Genomic DNA, 26,010 nt, shown 5'->3' with positions numbered 1-26,010 from the left:
AGTCCCATTTTCAACTGCCATTAACACATCCTTAACCACTCTACTTGTATTCCATTACTGACAAATAATGTTTCAAGTGTCCCGACTGTAAATTGTAAGTCCACCGTCTTTCCAAAAACTGTTGCCGCATCCTATTCCATATCCAGTTTCATGTGTGCTTTCTTCATCGATGGTCTGCTCAGAAGCAAAAAGGTACAACATCCGTGCTAATGAAATGATTCACTCCGGCAATATTGCAAGGGATCTCCACTCTTTTCAGCGACTTCAGAGTATTATCATCCCCAAACCTGAAACTTGTGGAACTTTCAAATTCCTTAACCTGGTTACGATTTTCAGCTTTCAAAGAGTCCAGGTAACATTTTAACCAGTCAATTCCACACACAGTAGATGTGCAGCCACTGTCCAATACAGCACAGTTGAAGGATTCTGCAACCAACACCCTCATTACCAGTGTAAAACTGCTTGTCAATAGGACAATGCCTTCTTTCTGGTCACTATCTTATTCCTCTTCGGAGTCTTCCGTGTCATGTGTCGCTTCAAACACTATCATAACGAGTTGGGACAGTTGAAAGCATAATGGTATTGAGAGTCACATCGAAAACATCGATTTATCATGCCCCGTGCATTTCTGGGGTTCATCTTCCTATTGTAGATTCTAACTTGGTTTCTGTCTTCATAATTTCCTGGTCTCCGTCTATAGTCTAGAGCCGTGCGTAGCCATACGATTTCGCCATCCTGTTACTATATATCTTCCATATTCTGCCTTATTGCAGGCTGACCTATTTGGGTCATCAGAGCCATCGGAATCGAATGTTTCCCCAGAAACTTTTGTAAAGCTTTTGTCACCTGTTCGAATAAGATATCCTTATCAGTAAACTGAAATCCTGTCAAAACCAGGAGCCTATCCATGTTGCTCACTCTAGCACAGTCAAGTCATTTAAAGGCCAACACAGACTGTGGAAATTCCAGATTGTGTTTCTGCAGCCTTTTATATAGTCTGCCAAATTCCATTATGTAGTCTTCCATGGAGAATTCCTCTATTTTCCTGAACCTATCAAAATCCGACCATGCTTCATACGCACTTAACAAGTCATCTTTCTTATAAATCTTATCCATATAATGTAATAAAGTCTCCAGACCTTCTTCTGAGTCTAACTCTTCCAATTCCAGCTCAGAAAGCACTTTGTTTCGGATTTTACTGCCATATGGTAGAGAAAGAGCCAATGCCATACCTTGTTTTCTCTTTCCCAAAGCAGTTACTTTAGTCCACATAACTACTGCGCTTCTCCATTGGTCGTATGATTCCCTTCCAGAAAATAAGGGAGGATAGTCATATCCAGCCATCTTTATCCTGGGTTCAGCCATGTATCTTTTTTTTTTCCTTCTCACTCACTCCTTGGTTTGATCAGGAAAAGTTGTATCTTTCAAACCTTCACATTTGCACAGCAACCATCCTCTGCTACCATTGTTAGACGTTTTAGTTGCTGTGAAATTAAGAGTCTAAAGTTATTGTTCCTTTTCACCAAACACCATTTATTTCACTTCCACAGCCTCTGCACAAAACTCTTAACACACCACCTGCCAGAGGCCACCTGAAGCCCCTTTACATATATGTGTCAATTAATGGATACGTAACATAAATGAGACAACTAATTGCAATGTCTCTTAACCCATTGCTGAATATTAAAGCTCTGCGAATTCTTTCAGCGACTTCTGCTTCCAAAAAGGTTTTTCTACTGCTATGTAACGCATTTAAATGCTCCGCAAAACCAGAGCTAATGGTAGTGCCTTCCCAAGCTGGAGGCTGGTCATCTAAGATGGATGGAATTTTAGGGTTTCTACCAAACACTAATTGATAGAGAATATAGCAATTCATCTGCAATGAATTCTTTGCATGTACCGCCCATGCTAAAGCTGAATTTAACTTGCAGTTTGGTCTATCCGCCAACATTTTCCAGAGCATGTCATCTATTACCACATGGTTTCTTTCACACACACACCATTACTAAATGGGCTTTCCGCAGCCATAATCATAACTGTGATATTCATATTTTCACACATATCCCTAAACTCAGCATTAGCAAATTCTCCCCCATTGTCCGTAAGGAATTTTGCCGGTGGGCCCATTCCGGTCCCTATCCATTTTTCCACGATTTGATCCAGAATTACGCTCTTCTCTTTACTTCGTACAATCGTTGATTGAGTAAATCTGGTTGCTAAATCTACAAAATAAATATATTATTGGCTTTATCCCAGATCTTAAGGTCCTTGGCCACAATGTCGTTAAAACCCTTGGCCAAAGGTAAGGTTACTATCGGTCGTGCTGGTGTCCTTCTGTACTTCCTACAAACTTCACAGCGATCACTAACCTGTTCTATCAGTTCAGAATAGTCTTCATCCCTTATCCTTGCATCCTATAATAAATTTTTCAACCTCCAAGGAGACGGATGTGCAAATTGCCTATGCAGTTTTAATACAACAAGCTTATCAGCTAAAGTCCCATTTTCAACTGCCATTAACACATCCTTAACAACTGTACTTGAAATATTATTGTCAGTAATGGAATACAATAAGTGTCCCGATTGTGTAAATCCACCGTCTTTCCAAAAACTGTTGCCTTATCCTGTTCTATATCCAGTTTCATGTGTGCTTTCTTCATCGACAGTCTGCTCAGAAGCAAACTTGTTTGCACTGAGTGCTGAATTTGGTGTATTTGAGTGCTATAGTGAGAGTTTGGTGACTGAGGGAGTATAAGGCTTCATTTTTATCTAAAGTCTAGTCTTTCTTTTATTTAGTTAATTAACTTAAGAAGGTGAATTCTGAATCAGCTTTAAACAAAGCTTCTACTTGTAGGCACTTGCAGCTGGAGCTTGTTAATTAGTTAATTGGATTAGGCCAGTTTTGAGAGGTTAGATTCACAGTATAAAAGTGACCCCCTACAGTGCAGACTTTGTTTGCACTGAGTGCTGAATTTGGTGCATTTGAGTGCTATAGTGAGAGTTTGGTGACTGAAGGAGTAAGGTGCTCCTTTCATTTTGTTTCCTACATTTCCACAAAGAGTGAGAAGAGAGCCAGGAGTTTACAGAGAGTGCAGCTGACTGGGAGCAGAGTCGGAGGGCAGAGATCCAGTTGGTCCACAGGGCAGCTATATTCTGTAAGGCAAGAGGGGATGGAGGCTAGGCCAGTTGCATGCTCCTCCTGTAGGATGTGGGTGGTGAGGGATACGACCGGTGTCCCCGCTGACTATACCTGCAGGAAGTGCACCCAACTCCAGCTCCTCAAAGACCGTGTTAGAGGACTGGAGCTGAATGAACTTCGGATCATCCGGGAGGCAGAGGGGGTGATAGAGAAGAGTTACAGGGAGGTAACCACACCCAAGTTACAGGACAAGAATAGCTGGGTTAGTCACGGGAAAAAAAAAAAACAGGCAGACAGTGCAGGGATCCCTCGTGGCCGTTCCCCTTCAAAACAAGTATACCGTTTTGGATGCTATTTTTTTTGTGGGGGGGGGGGGAGAAGAGATGACCTACAGGGGGAAGGCCCTAGCGGCCAGGTCTCTGGCACGGAGTCTGGCTCTGGGGCTCAGAAGGGAAGAGGGGAGAATAGAAAAGCAATAGTTGTAGGAGATTCAATGGTTAGGGGAATAGATAGGAGATTCTGTGGTCGCGAGCGAGACTCCCGGAAGGTATGTTGCCTCCCCGGTGCCAGGGATGTCTCGGATCGTGTCTTCAGGATCCTTAAGGGGGAGGGTGAGCAGCCAGAAGTCGTGGTGCACATTGGTACCAACGACGTAGGTAGGAAAAGGGGTGTGGAGGTAATAAATGAGTTTAGGGAATTAGGCTGGAAGTTAAAAGCCAGGACAGACAGAGTTGTCATCTCTGGTTTGTTGCCGGTGCCACGTGATAGCGAGGCTAGGAATAGGGAGAGAGTGCAGCTGAACACGTGGCTGCAGGAATGGTGTAGGAGGGAGGGCTTCAGGTATTTGGAGCGCATTCTGGGGAAGGTGGGACCTGTACAAGCAGAACGGGTTGCATCTGAACCAGAGGGGCACCAATATACTGGGAGGGAGATTTTCTAGTCCTCTTTGGGAGGGTTTAAACTAATTTGGCAGGGGAATGGGAACCGGATTTGTAGTCCAGCAACTAAGGTAGCCGATATTCAGGACGCCAAAGCGTGTAATGAGGCAGTGGGGAAGGGAACACTGACAAAGGAGAGAACTTGCAGGCACGGAGATGGGTAGAAGTGTGTATACTTCAACGCAAGAAGCATCAGGAATAAGGTGGGTGAACTGAAGGCATGGATCGGTACTTGGGACTACGATGTGGTGGCCATCACGGAAACTTGGATAGAAGAGGGGCAGAAATGGTTGTTGGAGGTCCCTGGTTATAGATGTTTCAATAAGATTAGGGAGGGTGGTAAAAGAGGTGGGGGGGGGGAGGTGGCATTGTTAATTCGAGATAGTATAACAGCTGCAGAAAGGCAGTTCGAGGAGTATCAGCCTACTGAGGTAGTATGGGTTGAAGTCAGAAATAGGAAAGGAGCAGTCACCTTGTTAGGAGTTTTCTATAGGCCCCCCAATAGTAGCAGAGATGTTGAGGAACAGATTTTGGGAAGGTGCGGAGGTCACAGGGTAGTAGTCATGGGTGACTTTAACTTCCCAAACATGGAGTGGAAACTCCTTAGATCAAATAGTTTGGATGGGGTGGTGTTTGTGCAGTGTGTCCAGGAAGCTTTTCTAACACAGTATGTAGATTGTCCGACCAGAGGAGGGGCAATATTGGATTTAGTACTTGGTAATGAACCAGGGCAAGTGATAGATTTGTTAGTGGGGGAGCATTTTGGAGATAGTGACCACAATTCTGTGACTTTCACTTTAGTAATGGAGAGGGATATGTGCGTGCAACAGGGCAAGGTTTACAATTGGGGGAAAGGGTAAATACGATGTTGTCAGACAAGAATTGAAGTGCATACGTTGGGAACATAGGCTGTCAGGGAAGGACACAAGTGAAATGTGGAACTTGTTCAAGGAACAGGTACTACATGTCCTTGATATGTATGTCCCTGTCAGGCAGGGAAGAGATGGTCGAGTGAGGGCACCATGGTTGACAAGAGAGGTTGAATGTCTTGTTAAGAGGAAAAAGGAGACTTATGTAAGGCTGAGGAAACAAGGTTCAGTCAGGACGTTGGAGGGATACAAGATAGCCAGGAGGGAACTGAAGAAAGGGATTAGGAGAGCTAAGAGAGGGCATGAACAATCTTTGGCGGGTAGGATCAAGGAAAACCCCAAGGCCTTTTACACATATGTGAGAAATATGAGAATGACTAGAAAGAGGGTAGGTCCGATCAAGGACAGTAGCGGGAGATTGTGTATGGAGTCTGAAGAGATAGGAGAGGTCTTGAACGAGTACTTTTCTTCTGTATTTACAAATGAGAGGGGCCATATTGTTGGAGAGGACAGTGTGAAACAGATTGGTAAGCTCGAGGAAATACTTGTCAGGAAGGAAGATGTGTTGAGCATTTTGAAAAACTTGAGGATAGACAAGTCCCCCGGGCCTGACGGGATATATCCAAGGATTCTATGGGAAGCAAGAAATGAAATTGCAGAGCCGTTGGCAATGATCTTTTCGTCCTCACTGTCAACAGGGGTGGTACCAGGGGATTGGAGAGTGGTGAATGTCGTGCCCCTGTTCAAAAAAGGGACTAGGGATAACCCTGGGAATTACAGGCCAGTTAGTCTTACTTCGGTGGTAGGCAAAGTCATGGAAAGGGTACTGAAGGATAGGATTTCTGAGCATCTGGAAAGACACTGCTTGATTAGGGATAGTCAGCACGGATGTGAGGGGTAGGTCTTGCCTTACAAGTCTTATTGAATTCTTTGAGGAGGTGACCAAGCATGTGGATGAAGGTAAAGCAGTGGATGTAGTGTACATGGATTTTAGTAAGGCATTTGATAAGGTTCCCCATGGTAGGCTTCTGCAGAAAGTAAGGAGGCATGGGATAGTGGCGAACTGGCTAACCGAAAGAAGTCAGAGAGTGGTGGTGGATGGCAAATATTCAGCCTGGATCCCAGTTACCAGTGGCGTACCGCAGGGATCAGTTCTGGGTCCTCTGCGGTTTGTGATTTTCATTAATGACTTGGATGAGGGAGTTGAAGGGTGGGTCAGTAAATTTGCAGACGATACGAAGATTGGTAGAGTTGTGGATAGTGAGGAGGGCTGTTGTCGGCTGCAAAGAGACATAGATAGGATGCAGAGCTGGGCTGAGAAGTGGCAGATGGAGTTTAACCCTGAAAAGGTGAGGTTGTCCATTTTGGAAGGACAAATATGAATGCAGAATACAGGGTTAACGGTAGAGTTCTTGGCAATGTGGAGGAGCAGAGAGATGTTGGGGTCTATGTTCATACATCTTTGAAAGTTGCCACTCAGGTGGATAGAGCTGTGAAGAAGGCCTATGGTGTGCTCGCGTTCATTAACAGAGGGCAGAGGGATTGAATTTAAGAACCGTGAGGTGATGATGCAGCTGTACAAAACTTTGGTAAGGCAACATTTGGAGTACGGTGTACAGTTCTGGTCGCCTCATTTTTGGAAGGATGTGGAAGCTTTGGAAAAAGGTGCAAAGGAGATTTACCAGGATGTTGCCTAGAATGGAGAGTCGGTCTTACGAGGAAAGGTTGAGGGTGCTCGGCCTTTTCTCATTAGAACGGAGAAGGATGAGGGGCGACTTGATAGAGGTTTATAAGATGATCAGGGGAATAGAGTACAGTCAGAGACTTTTTCCCCCAGGTGTAACAAACCATTACAAGGGGACATAAATTTAAGGTGAATGGTGGAAGATATAGGGGGGATGTCAGAGGTAGGTTCTTTACCCAGAGAGTAGTGGGGGCATGGAATGCACTGCCTGTGGAAGTAGTTGAGTCGGAAACATTAGGGTCCTTCAAGCAGCTATTGGATAGGTACATGGATTACGGTAAAATGATATAGTGTAGATTTATTTGTTCTTAAGGGCAGCACGATAGCATTGTGGATAGCACAATTGCTTCACAGCTCCAGGGTCGCTTCCGGCTTGGGTCACTGTCTGCACATCCTCCCAGTGTCTGCGTGGGTTTCCTCCGGGTGCTCCGGTTTCCTCCCACAGTCCAAAGATGTGCAGGTTAGGTGGATTGGCCATGATAAATTGCCCTTCGTGTCCAAAATTGCCCTTAGTGTTGGGTGGAGGTGTTGACTTTGGGTAGGGTGCTCTTTCCAAGAGCCGGTGCAGACTCAAAGGGCCAAATGGCCTCCTTCTGCGCTGTAAATTCAATGATAATCTATGATTAATCTAGGACAAAGGTTCGGCACAACATCGTGGGCCGAAGGGCCTGTTCTGTGCATCTCACTTGATACAACATCCGTGCTAATGAAATGATTCACTCCGGCAATATTGCAAGGGATCTCCACTCTTTTCAGCGACTTCAGAGTATTATCATTCCCAAACCTGAAACTTGTGGAACTTTCAAATTCCTTAACCTGGTTACGATTTTCAGCTTTCAAAGAGTCCAGGTAACATTTTAACCAGTCAATTCCACACACAGTAGATGTGCAGCCACTGTCCAATACAGCACAGTTGAAGGATTCTGCAACCAACACCCTCATTACCAGCGTAAAATTGCTTGTCAATAGGACAATGCCTTCTTTCTGGTCACTATCTTTTTCCTCTTCGGAGTCTTCCGTGTCACGTGTCGCTTCAAACACTATTATAACTTGTTGGGTAGTTGAAAGCATAATGGTATTGAGAGTCACATCGAAAACATCGATTTATCATTCCCCGGGCATTTCTGGGGTTCATCTTCCTATTGTAGGTTCTATCTGGGTTTCCGTCTTCATACTTTCCGGGTCCCAATCTCCCTCTATAATCTTGGAACCTGTTTGTAGCCGTGCGATTTCGCCATCCTGTTAGTGTGTCCTCTATATTCTGCTTTATTGCAGGCCGACCTACTTGGGACATCAGAGCCATCGGAATCGAATGTTTCCCCAGAAACTTTTTTAAAGCTTCTGTCATCTGATCGAACAAGGTATCCTTATCCGCAAATTTAATTCTTGTCAAAACCAGGAGCCTATCCATGTTGCTCACTCTAGCACAGTCAAGTCATTTAAAGGCCAACATAGACAGTGGAAATTCCAGGTTGTGTTTCTGCAGCCTTTTATATAGTCTGCCAAATTCCATTATATAGTCTTCCATGGAGAATTCCTCTGTTTTCCTGAACCTATCAAAATCCGACCATGCGTCATACGCACTTAACACGTCATCCATTTTATAAATCTTATCCAAGTAACGTAATAGAGTCTCCAGACCTTCTTCTGAGTCCAACTCTTCCAATTCCAGCTCAGAAAATACTTTGCTTCGGATTTTACGGTCATAAGGTAAAGAAAGAGCCAATACCATACCTTGTTTTCTCTTTCCCAAGGCAGTTACCTTAGTCCACATAACTACCGCACTTCTCCATTGATCGTATGATTCCCTTTCAGAAAATAAGGGGGGTAGTCATATCCAGCCATCTTTAACCTTGGTTCAGCCATTTTTGTTTTTTTCCCTCACTCACTCCTTGGTTTGGTCTGGAAAAGTTGTATCTTTCAACCCTTCACACTTGCACAGCAACCGTCCTCTGCTATCATTTGTTAGACGTTTAGCTGCTGTCGTATAAAGAGTCAAAAGATTCTGTTGCTTTTCCACAAAACACCTTTAATTTCCTTCAACAGACTTTGCACAAAACTATCACATCACCTGACACAAGGGCCATCTGAAGCCCCTTTACATATCAGTGTCAATTATTGGATGCTTAACATAAATGAGACAACTAATTGGAATGTCTCTTAACCCATTACTTAACAGAGGTGTGGGTTTAGGTGGGATGCTCTTTCCAAGGGCCGGTGCAGACTTAATGGGCTGAATGGCCTCCTTCTGCACTGTAAATTCTATGATTCTATGAACATGACCTACTCTTGTACTCAATGCCCCCATTAATAAAACCCAGGCTGTCATATGCTTTAATAACTGCTCTCGCAACTTACAATGGCTTCTGTACATAGAGGTCTCTTTGTTCCTGCACCGCATTATGAGTTTTACCCTTTCCTTATACTCTCGCCACATTCTTTCTGCCAAAATGAATCACAGCACACTTCTCTGCATTAAACTTCACCTGTCACTTGTCTACCCAATTTATCAATATGCTGATGTCCTTCAGAAGTTAAAGACAATCCTCATCATGTCATTTGCAAATTTTGAAATAATGTCCTGTTCACCATAGTCTAGGTCATTAATACATCTCCGGAAGAGGGAGGGTTTTAACACTGACCCCTGGGGAACTCTAATCTGAAAAATATTTATCTGTTTCTTGTCACTCAGCCAATTTCTTATCAAAGTGCCAATTTCCCCTTTTATTCCAGGAACTAGAATTTTGCTCACAAGTCTGTTGTGTGACACTGTTTCAAATGCTTTTTGAAAATCCACATCTACCACATCAGCAGCATTACACTTATCAATCTTCTCAGTTAGCACCTCAAAAAACTGCAGCAAGTTGTTAAACATGATTTTCCTTAATAAATTCATGCTGGCTTTCCTTAATTATCCTGCACCTGTCCAAGTGACTATTGACCTTGTCCGGAACTAAAGTTTCCAGAGATTTCCCTACCACTGACGTCAGACTAACCAGTCTGTAGTTGCCGGCATTATCTTTGCACCCTTTTTGAACAAGGGTGTGTCGCAATTCTCAGACCTTCCGCCACCACCCATGTGTCTAAAGTGCATCTGAAATTTCCATTCACCTCCCTCAGTAACCTTGTATGAATCGCATCTAGTCCTTAGCGATTTTAAGTAAACGTAGCCTTTCTAACACCGCCTCCTTCTCAATTGTAAATTCCTTGAGTGTGCCAGTTACCTTCCCTTTCCCCTCAACCTGGGTAGCATCCTGTTTCTTTGAGAGACAGGTGCAAAGTACTCATTTAGAAACTGCTGCTGCCTTGCATGCCCCTCCTCTTTTATCCCTAATCGGCCCTACTCTTTCTTTTACCACCCTTTTATTCACATGCTTACAGAAGACCTTGGTCTCGGCTCCCTTCTTGTGCTTCGGATTAGTTTTTCTTCACCCACTTCTTGTTTGCTCCTTCTATGTTCAGCCTGATTCACCCAGAAAGATGATGCAGTCCTTTATCATATATACACAAGTTACGATTATATGGTTCTGCTATTCAGGCATAGGCAGATACAAGTTGTCATTTAGATGCAAGAGTTTCTCGGCATCAAGGGAATCGAGGTCTAAAGAAGCTAATACACATACATCTACTGTTGTAGTTGATAACTTCACATCAACCTTAGGCACTTGTCTCATCAGCAAACATATATTCATCAAGCTGTTAACATGACTGAACTTTAAAAAAATTATTTCATGGGATGTGGCACAGTGGTTAGCACAGCTGCCTCATAGCTCCAGGGTCCCGGGTTCAATTCCAACCTTGAGTGACCGTCTGTGTGGAATTTCCACTTTCTCCCAGTGTCTGCATGGGTTTCCTCCGGGTGTTCCGGTTTCCTCCCACAGTCCAAAGATGTGCAGGTTAGGTGGATTGGCCATGTTAAATTGTCCTTGGTGCGGCTTAAGTAGGGTGCTCTTTCCAAAGGCCGGTGTAGACTTGGATGGGCCGAATGGCCTCCTGCACTGTAAATTCTATGCGGGTGTCATTGGCAAGGCCAGCATTTGCTGCCCATCCCCAATTGCCCTCAAAGTGTGGCTTAATTTCAGAGGGAAGTTAAGAATCAACCATATTTGTAACCTCATATTTTGTCAATTAACCCTATCTACTGATTATTTGTACTGCTTTTAGAACAGTCTCAAATAGGAGATAATGTTGATTAATATCATTTAAAATCAGATGGATCACCTTCAGAAAATACTTAATATATTAGATTCCAGTAAAGAGGCATGTAACAATGCTTTACTCGTCATGCAAAAACAAGGGTGGTAGAAGGCAAACTAGATGGACTGAGGAATTGCTAGATAAAAAAGACCAATACTCCTATGCTGTTAACTTGATTCGAAAGGTTAATAAATAATTCTGAATTTGTGACTTGTTGTTGTATTCCTCTTCAGAAGCATTTGAGGAACCGAATTTATTAGTGTAAATGCTAACGCAACAAGTTCAAATGAATCAAAATTAAGTATCATTCACACTGCAGTATACCCAGAAGGGGAGACATAAAGGGGTTAAGGATTCATTATAATGCAACATAAAGGGTCCTCTCTAGGTGTTCATTAATTCAAACATCTGAAGATGCTGATAGTCAACACATTCAGGGCTTAGATAGGGTGTTCTTTGAGGTCAGTGCAGACTTGATGGGCAGAGTGGCTTCCTTCTGCATTGTAGGGATTCTATGATATACTGATTTAGAAATCATCCAACATTAGGTGCAAGATGGAAAAAAATGATTTTCAAAGATTCAAGCCCACAATACTGAAACAGGGGAAACTAGCCAACAAGAAATATGTGGGAGCCATATGTAGCCTTTGGGTTGCAATTTATTTCAAGATTATGCCTAATAAAACTCTAAAGCGCTTATTTTGACTTGCAAAATGCTTGAAGTTGAAAGATTATTTCCAGTTTACACCAGTGCCTTATGTTATGCAATATCAGCAATTACATAATTAACTTGGTATTACAAAAAAAGATGCTATACCTTTCTTGGAAAGTTCCTCAATTTTCTGAAAGTATTTGCTGAGCTCTGTTCGCAGCCTACGGATCTCTTCGGCAGTTTTATTGCCCTGGTTCTGGCGATTCAGATTTAGGCCTGGGTCATGTGTTGGTGGTGAATCAGAGCGGACAGGTCTAGCTTGGCCTTGGTCAGAGGTATAAATATAAACCTTGGCACCGGACTTTGTAAAACCCTCTTTTGAAGCGTGGTTCCTTTGGTGTCTCAGTTTTGCAAGGCTCTCGATTTTCGACCGATTCCTGATGCATGCAGTATTCTCAACAGATTTCCCCTTCACTCGATTCATATATTTTGATGTTTCGGATTGATCTTGCTCAAGTTTACACAAGTAGTCCTTCACCTGTTCTTCCAGGTGCCTTTTTTTCAGATCACGTTTTGCCATCCGAACAGCCAAATTCAGCCTCTCTTCAGATACAGTAGAAAATTGCACAGAGCTCTGGTTACTCTGGGCATCATCCAGAACATGCGGCTCACAAGGCTGATGTAGTTTTTCAATTATAATTGGACGAGGGTCCATGACTGTCACGGCCATGTTGGATACAGTACTTAGTGCATCTTTGTTGAATTTTAACTAAAAAAAAAAGAAAAACTTCAGCAAAATGTAGACATTTAAATTATAATTAAGGAATAGTAAGTAAAGTTGCCATCGTCCCAGATGACCCTAGGCTGCTTTGAGGAGCAGAGCTGACTGGTGGTGATTTAAACCAAGGATCACACCTCGGGCGAGGGGCAAGATGGAGAAGGTGGGCCTTAATGAATAACTTCAGCCAGCACAGCAATTGAACCCATGCTGCTGTCCTTGTTCTGCATCACAAACCAGCTGTCCAACCACAGAGCTAAACCAGCCCCCATAGCAAGGATACATCAGTCTAAAGATGTGCAGGTTAGGTGGATTGGCCATGTTAAAGTCCTCTTAGTGTCCATAGATGTTAGGGGTTATTGGGATAGGGCAGGGCAGTGGGCCTGGGTGGAGTGCTCTTTCAGAGGGTCGGTACCGAATCACCTCTTTCTGCACTGGAGTGATTCTATGATTAATGTTTATTCCTTCTCCTCCAACCAGCAATGGAGACAGCAAAAAATTTGAATCCACAACACTACATTGTAAATAACCAAAAGGTGTATCAAGGCAATCGGAGTAAGTTGCCATCCAATTCTCTCCTTCAACGAGTATTGATAATCAATTCACTGTCTTCCTGTGAGAATTGTCACAAGATATGGAACTTTTATTTGGGGGGGGGGGGGGGGGGGGGAAAGAGAAATAAATCACAGGAATTAATATTTGTGGCCTATATTGCTTTATTCCATCAACGTATGACACTACTGAGCAATTTATCTGTCATACATAAATAGAGATATTTTTCTCTTTTGCACAAAGACTCATGTAATTAAAGGTGCCATTAATTACAGAAACATTTAATGAAAAAGAGAATTGCTCCACAGAAGCAAAAAAGGTGCTTGCTGCAAATAGAAAATTAAAAAATTGGAAATAGTTATTCTTAACTGAAAGATCTTATACCTTCATTAGTATTCATTCAATTATTATTGCTGTATTCTGTTTAACAGCGAGTCCAACACATTGTTAGTTGGTGTACAGTTCACACAACCAAAGGGGTAATGTAACCATATACCTGAGTCTTGTAAAATTGTGGCCCGTACTGTTCACTCCGTCCAACATTTTGTCCAGCTGGTATGGAAGGCACCAAAGCTCCAAAAGGCTGGGCTGGGTTCATAATGTGCGTGTGGTGATGCTGAACCTTGGTGGCCATGATTATCTGCATTGATCAAATGGAAGCAATTAAAATACCCAAACTCTATAAAATGGGAACATAAAAGTGCACAGATAATTATTTTTTTTAAACTTGATTTTAAACCCCAAAAAAGGACGATTAAAGTAACAAAAAAGAAGAGTTTTTTAAAAAAAGAAACAAGTTAAAACGGAAAGGCTAACGAACAGGACCAGACTACAGAAGTAATTTATGGGATTAAATGGGGAATGAGGGATAAACATCATCAACTAAATGCCCGTCAGTTTTATAGGGGGGGGGGGGGGGGGGGGGTACTCTTAGTCCACGATCTGCGACCAAAATTAATTGGTATTTAGAAAAGTGCGGGCTAATAAATGAAAGTCAGCACACACCTACTAAAAGCAAATCACGTTTGGCTAACCTGAGTTATTTGATGAACCACAACTTCCCCCCGGTTTAGCGACACTCCTTAGCTGGTAACGGGAACACTGCAGCAATCCACTGTTAACTACGACTCCCACCCTTGCCTAGGCTGTCGGCCAGCCGGCGTCACAGGCCCGAAGCACCGACTGTTGCCAAGCACCCGGTTGCTAGACAGCAGAATCCTGTAGCTGGCGTCACCCGGATCGCTCTGTGCGGGGGCTGCTGGGAACAATCTGCGCTCGTGGCCCCGTTTAAAACTTGCGCCATCTCCGCCGCCGTTGCCCACTGCCGCGCTGAGCTGAGCCACGCACGCGCAGGCCCCAACCCCGCCGCGCCATGCACTCACGCACGCGCGGGCCCCCTCACGCCAATCGCGCCCACTGCCGGGCCACGCTGAACCACGCACGCGCGGAGAGCCCGAACTCGCCCACTTCCCGACCCCGAGACGCGCACGCGCAGATCCTGACCCTCCCGCCCGGAGTCACGCGCATGCGTTCCCCCCGCCCCTCTCTCGCGAAACAACCAGTGGACGGAAGCCGCCACCTTCAAAGCTTCTTCTGCAACCGGGGAGGCGCGGGCCATTCCGTTAGCGCAGTGGCGGAGATGGTGACGGTAGAAGTGTCCGGTTTCGCGGAGTTCATGAAGGCTGTGGACGCCAACAAGGACAAGACGATCTTTGTGTATTTCACCGGCGCGAAGGATGCCCAGGGTGTGAGCTGGTGCGCAGATTGCGTGACGGGTAAGATTGAAGCTGCTCAGTGTCCAGGGAGGGGTGACCGCCTCCTCCTCCTCCTCCTCCTCAAATGAACATTAACCCCGGGTGTGGAAAACCGCTGAAGCTACACATTTCCAGGCTCAGCAGTAACTAACTAGATTGTTAACGGGGGGGCAGGAGCATTCAGAAATGATTAGTTTTGAATACGACCTGTTCAGTTCTAGTACTTTTATAATAAAAGCAGATAATGCTGGAAATGTTCAACCGCATCCGTGGAGAAAGAAACCGTTAATGCTTCAGGCCTGAACTTTCTTTTTATGTTACTAATTTTTTGAAGTCTTCGTGGAACTTATCACCAGGGTGTCAGCCCTTTAAGCCATCCATCAAGTGACCATTTTTGTGTAGACAAGAGGGCTGCCTGCAAGTAGATTTATTATGAGATTATTAATTGCTTCCATCTCATTGTGCAATACCAGGATCAGTATAGCTTTCTGTTTGGCTTTGGAATATGCTCGTTGATTTACCACATTTTCCAAAATTTGATCCCTTTTCACCCACTGCTTAAACCTCTCTCTACCTCCCTAGTTATGCAGCTCACAAGAACAGCGGCACGGTTTGGATGTGGATATCCCATGTTCTGCAGTACTGATACCAGTGGACCACCAACTGGAACCCACTTGAGCCACACATTCATCCCTCTAATCTGTTTTGTCCAATGCCAATTTGCACATGGCTTGGGTAATCTAGATATTATGACCTTTTGAGGTTCTGCTTAAATTGGTGCCTAGGTAGTCATTGATTATGTAGAACCTCCATCTTTATCCTGCCTCTTTATCCTGCCAATGTCGTTGGTAGCTACATGGTCGACTACAACCGGATCCTCTCCAGCCTCAAGCAGATGTCCTGAACACTGGCACTGAGCAGGCAACACAGCCATCTGAACCTGTGCTCTTTGCTGAAGAGAATGATTTAAATCTCTCTGACTATATTATCCCTTAGTACCACTGTTACTTTTTGCTCCCACGATTGAATGGCTTCCTGTACAATGGTCAGTTTGCTCATCCATCTTGCAATCCCCACTCTCATTCAACCAGCAGGAAAAACTCAGACCTTTTGGACAATCTTAAAGGCTGAGAATCCTGTGCTCTTTCCCTCTTAGTCCCTTTACCTGCCTCCCTTGCAGTCACACTCTCCTGTCCCTGACCACTGATCAAATAGGACAGGGTCTTCCGAAGTGTGACTGCCTCCTAATACAAAGTATCCAAATGTGATGAATATAAGAAATTGTTATACTTTTCTGGTTTGTATATTTGCAGTAATGTTTTTAAAAACCTTTGGTTTGATATTTATAGACAATATGTCTGCTACAGCTGTGATTAAAAGTGAGGTAATTAGCCATTTTTGCAGGGGAAGTGTTTTGCTATTGAATATTAAAAGCCATTTTACCTGTTTACAGAGAGCTGGAATGTAATGTTAGAACAGATTGAGCCTGGTTGAACAAATTAAGGAACATCTTGTAACAAGAGACAAAATATTGCTGTGTACTTTTGAGTGCAGCTGATATTGCTAATGGGAGAGGCTAGGTTTGCCTGGACAATGGAGTTGCATCAGCTGAGCTGAGGAGAGGATTTTCAGCTTGGTCCTAAAAGCAGGGTTTCTCTTTCTCCAAGGACTCTGCATGGTGGTTAGCACAATTGCTTCACAACTCCAGGGTCTCGGGTTCGATTCCCAGCTTGGGTCACTGTCTGTGCGGAGTCTGCACGTTCTCCCCGTGTGTGCGTGGGTTTCCTCCGGGTGCTCCGGTTTCCTCCCACAGTCCAAAGATGTGCAGGTTAGGTGGATTGGCCATGCTAAATTGCCCTTAGTGTCCAAAATTGCCCTTAGTGTTGGGTGGGGTTACTGGGTTATGGGGATAGGGTGCAGGCTTGGGTAGGGTGCTCTTTCAAAGAGGAGGTGCAGACTCGATGGGCTGAATGGCCTCCTGCACTGTAAATTCTATGAAAATAAACAAGTAAAACCTGGTTGTTAACTTGCTTAATTGGAATTTAGAGGCAGGTTTCAGGAAGCAAGCTAAGATGTTGTACCTGTTAATTGTGAAGCTATTTCTTTGTTGCTAATGTGCTTAATTCTGTGTTCAAATTAAAGTTTGTTTTAATATAAAATCTGTCTACTGGCTAGTATTATCACTCCTGTGGTGCACTAACATATTCTCACAGTTTTACCAAATGCAAATAGTTGGGTTATAGCCTGGAACCATGACAATTGAGGGATCTTTGTGATTTTAGAAGTATAATTCCTTTTTTGGTTTGTGATTATTGAGTTTGTGAGGAGCTATTGCTTTCATGTGTTGTTACTCTTAGTTTAATAGGGAGTGACTTGTAAAATGGCTCTTTCAGAGGCTGAGTTTCCTGGGTTCTGAAGAGAATCCCTACAATGCAGGAGGCCATTTGGCCCATTGAGTTCAGACCCTCAAAGACCACCCCACCTAGGCTCACCCCTCTGCCACAACCCCACCTAACTGAACAACTTTGGACACTAAGGAGCAATTTGAGCAAAGTCAGTCTACCTAATCTGCACATCTTTGAACTGTGGGAGGAAACCAGAGTAGCCGGAGAAAACTCACACAGACACAGGGAAAATGTGCAAACTCCACAAGGCTGGAATTGTACCTGGGTCTCTGGTGTTGTGAGACAGCCATGCTAGCCACTGTGCCACCCTTCTGGCTGGCTTACAAACAGTGGTTAAAACACAACTTTTGGAATTGGGCGACAAGTTGCAATTGAATGAAAGTAGAGATAACTGAAGTGATTGCCCAGCATCTAAATTTGGAAGGAGTGTCAGAAACAGCCTGGGTTGTGGCAACAATCAGGGGAATTAACTAAAATTTGCTCTTACAGAAATTATTTTTTTGGAGGAATGTAAAGATTCACTTCCTGCAGTAGTGAAAACTCCTGTGGAAGATTAAAGAGCTAGACAGGCAGTAGAAATGGCAGATGATTTTGAATTTGTTCTTGAATCAAGGTTTGGTTTTCTACATCATTTTCAGTCTGCAATGGATAGAAACTGGGGTATTGAAAAATCCACAGTTGGTCAAGGCAAATGCGGTCCACCTGGGGATATTAAAGATGTTTTGCCTCGGGTCAAAAAGCAAGTGAAAGAGATAAGAAAACTCAGCTGTTTCATTGTAATAAAGTTGGACACATCAAGTCGCAGTGTTGATGGCTTAAGAAAAGTACTGAGAGTCGCAGTGTTGATGGCTTAAAAAAAGTACTGAGAAGACAGACTCTTAAGCCAGTGGGATTTATTAATGTGGCAAAATAAACCACTGTTGCAGCTGAGAGGCACAAGTCTGTACAGCCTGGTTGATAAACAGGCTTCAGACCTTTTTTTTAAAGATTTTATTTGTGAGGGTAAGATTTAGTGTCATGGGTGTTGCTGTATTACTGCAAGAGGATGACAAAGGTACAGAAAGATCTAGTATTTTCCAAGGAAACTGAATACACATCAAAAGAAGTATGCAACGGTAGAAAATGAAAAGTTGTTTGGTATTTGGCGTTATAACATTTTAACACTTTTTTCTAATAATTATCCGACTTATTTATAGCGACCATAATCCCTTAAAGTTTCTAGATAAGTTTAAAGATCGGGATGCAAGACTATAGATGGGGCATATTGCTGCAACCATTTGACTTTAAAAATTATGCACATAGCAGGAAGATAGAATTGGGTACAAGTTTTATGTTTCCAATTAAGCTGCAATTTAGCATGTCCAATCCACCTTTCCTGCCCCTTTTTGGGTTGTGCAGGTGAGACCCGCCTAGTCACTGGGAGAATGTGCAAACTCCACACGGGCCAGGATCGAACTCGGGTCCTCGGTGCCGTGAGGCAGCAGTGCTAACCACTGCACCACCGTGCTGCCCCAGAAGACCGAACTTTATTGCAGATGCTCTATCACAACTTTGAAATAGGAGAAGAATGGAATATCTAACCTTGATAAGGCCCTGGAAAACAAAACCACAATCTTTTCATATTACTGGTTCATTTTTAAGTTTGGACAGGGGGGGGGGGGAGGGGTGATAAAATATAAGAAATTGTCATAGTGTATAGTTTGAATTTCTGCAGTAATGTTTTAAAACCTAGGTTAAAATGTATACAGACAGTATATGTGCTAGAGCTGTGATTAACAGTGAGGTAATCTAATTTTTGCAGATTGTAACAGTTTGAGCCTGACTAAACCAATCATGGCACCTCTTGTAACATGAGATAAAAGAATGCTGTGTGCTTTGAGTATAGTATCTGTTTGGACAAACTAGTTGCGTCCAGGACTCTGCTGAGCAAAAGGTTTTCAGCTTTGTCTCCCAAGGACTCTGCACCAAGATAAGCAAGCAAAACCTGGTTGTTAACTTTATACATAAGTGGTATTTGAAATATATGGATTGCTTAATTGGAATGTAGAGGCAAATTTCAGGAAGCAAGTTAGGCATGTTTCAGGAAGCTAGTTAAGATGTTGTACCTGTTAATTGTAAAGCTATTTCTTCATGCTAATGTGCTTAATTCTGTGTTCAAATTAAAGTTTGTTTTAATATAAAATCTGTCCACTGGTCACTGTTTTCACTCCTGCAGTGTAGTAACATTGCCTCAGTTTTACCAAATGCAAATAGTTGGTTAAGATCTTGGATTAGAAACCAAAAGTGGGGTCCTGGTTCAATTCCATAGCACAAATAACATTCCGCCTCCAAAATGCGTAGCAGTGTCTGTAATTCCTACTCCAGCTCATGAAGCTGCTTGAAATTACTTCAAACACTTGCTTGAAGACTTCTTTACCCTAGATCAAACTGGCAACCAGGAGCAACAATCTGCAGCTGTGCCACATCACCTGTCCTGCCTTCCTTTTTGTTCAACTTGCCTCCAGTTGCTCAACTATTTTGAACCTTAGAATAGAATAAACCTTAATCACTTACTCACCAAATATGTAGCTTCTTCTCTGGCAGCATAGTAAATCCACTTCTGATGGCTGAGAAAGTTTAAAAAGGATACATATTTTTCTTCCTTCCCGTAACTCCCATGGCCAATCCACATATAACCACATCTTTGGACTGTGGGAGGAAACCGGAGCACCCGGAGGAAACCCACGCAGACACGGGGAGAAAGTAAAAACTCCACACAGACGGACACCCAAGGCTAGAATTGACCTGGGACCCTGGAACTGTGAAGCAGAGCTAACCATTGTGCCATCGTGCCACCCCACAGTACTTGCAGTAAACCTGACCTAAAGCACCTTTTTCATCCTACGCACTGAATTCCTACTTTGAACCAAATTCCCAAATATACTCAGTCTCTGTCTCACTTAGGATGAAGTCTGTCCCCTCTGATCATGCGCTTTAAAAAGTCAATTTTGTATATAGAGCTGTGGTGAATCACGCTAGCTTAGTGACTATAAGTCGTGAAAGCAGATGTAGTCCATTCGGCCCATCCAAGTTGAGGCTGCTGTGCCATTCAATGAGATCAGGACTAATCTGATGTAATCCTAATATAAACCTCAGCTTCACCTTCCCACCTTATCCCTGTTACCCTTGATTCCCCTGCTGATTAAAAAATCTGTTGTCTCTCAACTTTGAACATACTTAATAACCCAACCTCTACGGTAAAGAATTCCACAGATTCCCTGAGATTATCGTCCTCGAGTCTCATGTGGGAAAACATCCTCTCAGCATGTAGCATGTCAAGCCCCCTGAGAATCCTATATAACTCTATAAGATCGCTTCTCATTCTTCTGAACTCCAATGAGTACAGGCTTCAACCTACTCAATCTCTCCTAATAAGAAAATCCCTCCAGACTCCACACCCAGGGTCAACCCTAGTGAACTTTCTCTGGACTGCCTCCAATGTCAGTATATCTCTCCTTGGGTAAGGCGGGCAGAGCTGTTCATATTATTGCAGGTGTGGTCTTGTATTATTTTAGCAAGACTTCCCTATTTTTATACTCCATTCCATTTGCTTTCCTTATTATCTGCTGAACTTGCATGCTAGCTTTTTGTGATTTCACAAGGACCCCCAATTCCTTCCTGCTACAGTAATCAACATCTATTCAGGCAAGGACTTTTGGGTGATTGACCGTTAACTGTCACTAAGGCAGCTGCATGTTTAACTAGGCTACTTCACTAATGCAAATACTGTTAATTCTTGATTTTGTTCTAGGTCAAAATCTGACTCTTGCTCTAAAATTGACATGAAAAGGATTCACCAATCGAATTCCCCACTTTGAACCAAATTCCCAAATATACTCTATCTCTGTCTCGCTCAGGCCAAAGCCTCTCCTTACTGATCCAAGCTAAGTGTCAGGCAACTGTTGAGCAACGAGGCAACCTCCAAAAAGTGCCATTTGCTTCACTTGATGAATGGCCAGTGGAGGATAGTAAACTGTTGACTGAAAAATGGAACCTAATTTGTGAAATAAAAGACATGCATAACCATCAGGTTGCAGAATAGAACCAGCAAATTATGAGCAAACGATCCAGCAAAATATGAGCAAAATATTTTGATATAAATGTGCAGATTTTTAATAGATATTGAACCCACACAAATGAAATTACATTTCTTGGGTCACTGTCCATGTGGACTTTGCACTTTCTCCCCATGTCTGCGTGGGTTTCTCCCCCACAACCCAAAGATGTGCAGGTTAGGTGGATTGGCCGTGCAAATGTCCCCTGAATTGGGAGAAAAAAATATTTGGGTACTCTAAATTTATAAAAGAAATTACTTTTAATGTTTATAAACTTTTAAAGTTAAATACATAAGACACTGTGTTCAGCAAACACTTCAAACTTGATGTAATTTTCCTATCCAGTTGCCATTGTAGTTTGTGTTCTGGCTCTCAATCAGTATTATCTTCATAGGCATATTGGAATTGATTTCAATGAAAATGAAATAGCCACTGTCTAAAGTCTTGGAATCCAGTCATTTTTCTTCTTAATTCTCCAGCTGAACCAATAGTCCGTGGCGAACTGGATAAACTGCCTACCGGATCTGTCTTCATCCATTGCCAAACCGGTGACCGGGTATAGTAAGTTATTTGTGTCTGTTTGAAACTCTTTAAAACTATAATTGTTTGCCACCAAATAGAAACATTTCCCACCTTGTAGTCCATTATATAACAGTATACATTACCTCCTAGAGATCATATGGTTATTCTGGAATAATACTCTAATAAAACTCCATTTGGTCTTTTATTATGATCTGGACTGGCAAATCAGGATTACACCAATGCTAGTAAATAAAATGTAAAGCATGGACTCCTGGTCCAGGTACTCCATTTGAATGGAGTACAAATAAGTGGTTAAATTATCAATTGGGTTTCTTCAATTATATGAACAGTAAAGACATAATTATCCAATTGGACAGCACCTGTACTCTTTGGTATCTTTTCTATTAATTGCAAAATTTGGTTGCAGAATGCCCAGTTCAGAATCGGGTTATCTTTGATAATGGGGTTGGTATATTACCGGAACATATTAAACTTTTTAAAAAACATTGACCATTCTGAACTTGATGGGATGTAGTGGTAGGAACCTTTTGTTTCCAATTTTGGCATTGGCCTAAGGTAAATGATATTAAATTCTATTAATGATGGCATAAGTGTTACTTTGGTATTGAAACTAGAACGTTACTGCACACAAAACATTGCTCAACAAACTGACAGATGCAAAATGGTTTCAGATAACCCAAATTACAATGCACAGCCTGTACAAAACTAATCTCCGAACTAACCAGACAAGTCGCTTCAGCAATCGTGAATAGCCAGTCAAGAACCTGTACAATGTGATGATAAGTGAAACTTTGACCCCTGGGTCAATGCTTAAATAACATGCCTGTTTTACCTTCGTACCTGACCAGCTGGAAGAATCCTGAAAATGACTTTCGAATAAAGCTGAAAGTGAACGCTGTACCAACTCTCATGAAATATGGCACAGTGAGTAGAGTCCAATCCTCGAGGCCAGTCCTTCCGTTCAGTAGCACGAACATCAATTGGCCTTGGTGTGTGAATTTTTATGATCTAGTTTGCATATTAATTGGCCTGACACCTGAATTTGGGTGCAGCTTTAAACTGGGTTATGCAAAAGATTTAAGGATCAAATGCGATCTTTACTGCACTCTTGGATTAGTTCATCTTGTTTTTGTATGTGGTGCGAAGTCTATTTTTCATTCCAGTTCTGATCATCTTGATGGGTGTTTTCCTGTTTTTCCTGTTTGTATTTTCATTCTGGAAACTTTGAAATTAGGGAATGAAATAGATATTTTCAATTTTGAAAGGGTTATCACATTATCACAAAGACCAAAGCAGCATTTTTTTTTTTTTAAATCATAAGAATTTAGAATGCTTTGCTATTTTAGTTGCTATTATAACGGGCAGCACATTGGGGCAGTGGTTAGCATTGCTGCCTCTTGGCGCCAAGGACTCTGGTTCATTCCCAGCCAGGGTCACTGTCCGTGTGGAGTTTGCACATTCCCGTGTCTGCATGGGTCTCACCCCCACCACCCAAAGATGTGCAGGGTAGGTAGATTGGCCACGCTAAATTGTCTGTAATTGGAAACATTTTTTAAAATGTTTTATAAAAAATCACTTTAATATGGATAAGAAATTGAAAAGGAGCAATACAAGGCAAATATGATTTCTTTTTAGAGTGCCCAATTCATTTTTTCCAATTAAGGGGCAATTTAGTGTGGCCAATCCACCTACCCGGCACGTCTTTGGGTTGTGGGGGCGAAACCCACGGAAACATGGGGAGAATGTTCAAACTCCACATGGACAGTGACCCAGAGCCGGGATCGAACCTGGGACCTCGGTGCCGTGAGGCAGCAGTGCTAACCACTGCACCACAGTGCTGCCCAGGCAAATATGATTTCTATAGCTTGATTGAGTTGGAAAGTGAGCACCAACTGGATTTTGAACCTGTAACTACTAAAACCTTTATAACCATAAAGAGCAATCATTTTATTTCTGTTAATCGTTCAAAAAATTAAGTATAATGTTTGTTTTAAAATAATGACCAGGTGTATCAGGGGAGAATATTAAAATTGCTTCTGAGATTTAGCAAAAAAAGTTATTGTCAATACAAACTGAGGCATTTCACTTTCCACTTTATTCTTGTGTTTCAGCCCCAAAAGTTGGTCGAAGAGGAGCTATTTAAGCCGGAGCTTGTGAAAATGCTGTTCACCGAGGACTGAAACTTCTTTAGTGTAACAAATGCAATCTTCAAAGCCAATAGACTATGCCTAGCTTTATTTTGTGATTGGTTTCCACAAAAGATGTGGCAAGGATACAAAAAGTGAAACTGAATGACATTCCTTTCTAATTTGACTTTAAATTATCTTGTAACCATGAAAATATAAATGTAACTGGCATCCCTTCCCCAGGCTTGAGGGCATCTTAAAATGGTCTGTATGTTGTCTGTTTTTAAAATTGTTTGAATAATTCACAGGGGAAAAGTGAAAATGTAATTCTACTTAAATTTGCAGTGTGCCATCCTGGGAATGAATCCGATACTTGATTTTCCTGATCATGCCTTAAAAATGTGTATTCTGCAGGTTCATATATTAAGGAATTGTAATATTTGGATCATTACGGTTTGGAATTGTCTTTTTCCATCCTGAATAATTTTCATTATGGAATTAAATGTTTCTATTAATAAAAATGTATATCCAAAATAGCATTACCTTGAATTGTATTTTTAAATATTTTCAAAAGCTCTTACTGCAGATCAGTGGCATCAGAACAATTCTGTATTGCAACCCAAAACATCTCGGTCAAGACATTACAATCCCAGCTCGTTTGCAATATCTTTTTTTAGATTCTGGCCACAGTTGTACGGCCTCATCGCACCCGAATCAGTGACGCGACAAGGCCGGTAAATCTCGCGAGGTCCCTCTAACAAGATCTCATAAGTTGGCGATCTCTCTTGTCACTGGGTGGGATCCAGATTTGCATATTCAAGTGAGCAGTTAGCCTCACTTGAATATGTCTGCGCTGGAGTATCCCAGGACGCAGGTTTGGACGTCCACACCTGCGAGACCACGCTGTCGCACCATTTAGCACTGGTTTCCACAAAACGTGGACCAGTTGTAACAGCACTTCAGAGGCCCCTGTGTGGTCAGGCTCTGGGCAGGGTGGTACCGTGCTGCATTAATCGGTAAGTTAGGGCATTGGGGGTGTCTGGAGGCCACGGTCATCGGGGCGGCACTTTAAATACAGTGCCCCAATCTCTTCAGCTCGTCAGTACAGGAAACCGACGAGGCCCGAAGGGGGAAAAAAAGAGTCCCGTTTATTAGCGGGGTCGTTCTCAACGCTGCAGGCACCAAGAAACACTGCTAAATGTGCCCAAAACTGGACATTTATTTTTTTAAAAATCAAAAAAAAAAAATTGTGCCCTCCATCTTTAATTTAGATTTGCATTGTGGGTGAATTAATACAATACCTGCACTAATCGCATTACTGGATTTAACAGACTTGTAGGTGAGGGCCTGTTGAACCACAGGGATTTGAGGTCTGGGTTCATTGAAGACTGACAGTATCACATATAAACACATCTATATTACTGCCCCACTTTTATAAAAAATGTCAGTGGCATAGATACCAAGGAATGGTACTTAAGGAATTTGAGATATTGGGAAGCATCTTCAGTCAGCCATTGTCAGTTTGGTGTCAATCCTGACCGTGAGTCATTTTTAAAAGAGTCCGGATCATGGTCAGAATGAAGATGATAAGGGGCCTCTCAAAGGTCCCACTCCAATCCTGACCAGGCTATTCAGTCTATGTGTCTACATACATAGTGGTCTGGAATGTGCTCAGTTGGACAAGATTGCCCCTTGGCGTTCATAGCATTTAAATTTTTTAAAGCAACTGATTTAAGAGGGTGCCTCCATGTTGAGGCACTCTCTCACTCGCCCTCTAATTTAAAAAAAAAAAAAATCTTTATTGGGCCCTACTATCAAATCCCAAATGAAATACTTGCCTCACCTGTCCTTCCATAACCTTGTCCGGTCCTTAATCTACAAATGGGTCTGCTGCAGAAACACCACATCAGCATTCAAACCCTGAAGGTGTGCAAACACCCTAGATCTTTTTACTGGGCAGTTCAACCCCCTTACATTCCAGGTGACCAGCCCGACCGAGTCAGCCATTTCCCAACTAATCAGAGCCCACACCAGGCCTACCAAGGATGGCCACCAAATCCCCACCTGAACAGGACAAAGAAAATGCCATGGCCACTGTCCTAGAACTAAATTGCCCCTCCTCAACGCACCTCCCATCAATATCACACCTAAATCAAACAAGGCAAACAAAGGCCCTTTATCTTCTCCTCTCCCAAGCTTAACCCCAATCAAAACAAAAAA

At 42.7% G+C, this 26,010-nt stretch overlaps 2 protein-coding genes across 8 annotated transcripts in view; one reads left to right on the top strand and one right to left on the bottom strand.

Moving 5' to 3' along the window:
* Nucleotides 1-26,010, bottom strand: part of kiaa0753 (KIAA0753 ortholog) — a 99,433-nt gene that overhangs the window by 71,933 nt on the left and 1,490 nt on the right. For 2 of the 6 annotated variants that reach the window (XM_072469527.1, XM_072469526.1), the window contains exons 2-4: nucleotides 19,585-22,886; nucleotides 13,365-13,508; nucleotides 11,704-12,307 (exon numbers count right to left, since the gene is read on the bottom strand). In XM_072469527.1, the coding sequence (XP_072325628.1) occupies nucleotides 11,704-12,307; nucleotides 13,365-13,508; nucleotides 19,585-19,698 (862 nt within the window). In that variant the 5' untranslated portion in view covers nucleotides 19,699-22,886. Of the gene's footprint in view, nucleotides 1-11,703; nucleotides 12,308-13,364; nucleotides 13,509-13,873; nucleotides 14,255-19,584; nucleotides 22,887-26,010 lie in introns of those variants that run through there. The other 4 variants (XM_072469528.1, XM_072469529.1, XM_072469531.1 and 1 more) reach the window with 3 other exon arrangements.
* txndc17 (thioredoxin domain containing 17) lies at nucleotides 14,394-24,326 on the top strand. Of its 2 annotated transcripts, none has more exons than XM_072469532.1 (4): nucleotides 14,394-14,643; nucleotides 21,601-21,682; nucleotides 22,513-22,653; nucleotides 23,776-24,326. In XM_072469532.1, exons 1-4 carry the CDS (start codon nucleotides 14,394-14,396, stop codon nucleotides 23,819-23,821), a joined length of 519 nt encoding a protein of 172 aa, XP_072325633.1. In that variant the 3' UTR covers nucleotides 23,822-24,326. The 2 variants fall into 2 exon arrangements, with proteins under 2 accessions (XP_072325633.1, XP_072325636.1); XM_072469535.1 differs by having other exon boundaries at nucleotides 14,400-14,643; nucleotides 22,513-22,588.

Source organism: Scyliorhinus torazame, chromosome 12 (assembly GCF_047496885.1).
Source record: "Scyliorhinus torazame isolate Kashiwa2021f chromosome 12, sScyTor2.1, whole genome shotgun sequence".
Taxonomy (NCBI): Eukaryota; Metazoa; Chordata; class Chondrichthyes; order Carcharhiniformes; family Scyliorhinidae; genus Scyliorhinus; species Scyliorhinus torazame.
This window is presented reverse-complemented; position numbering and strand designations above follow the sequence as displayed.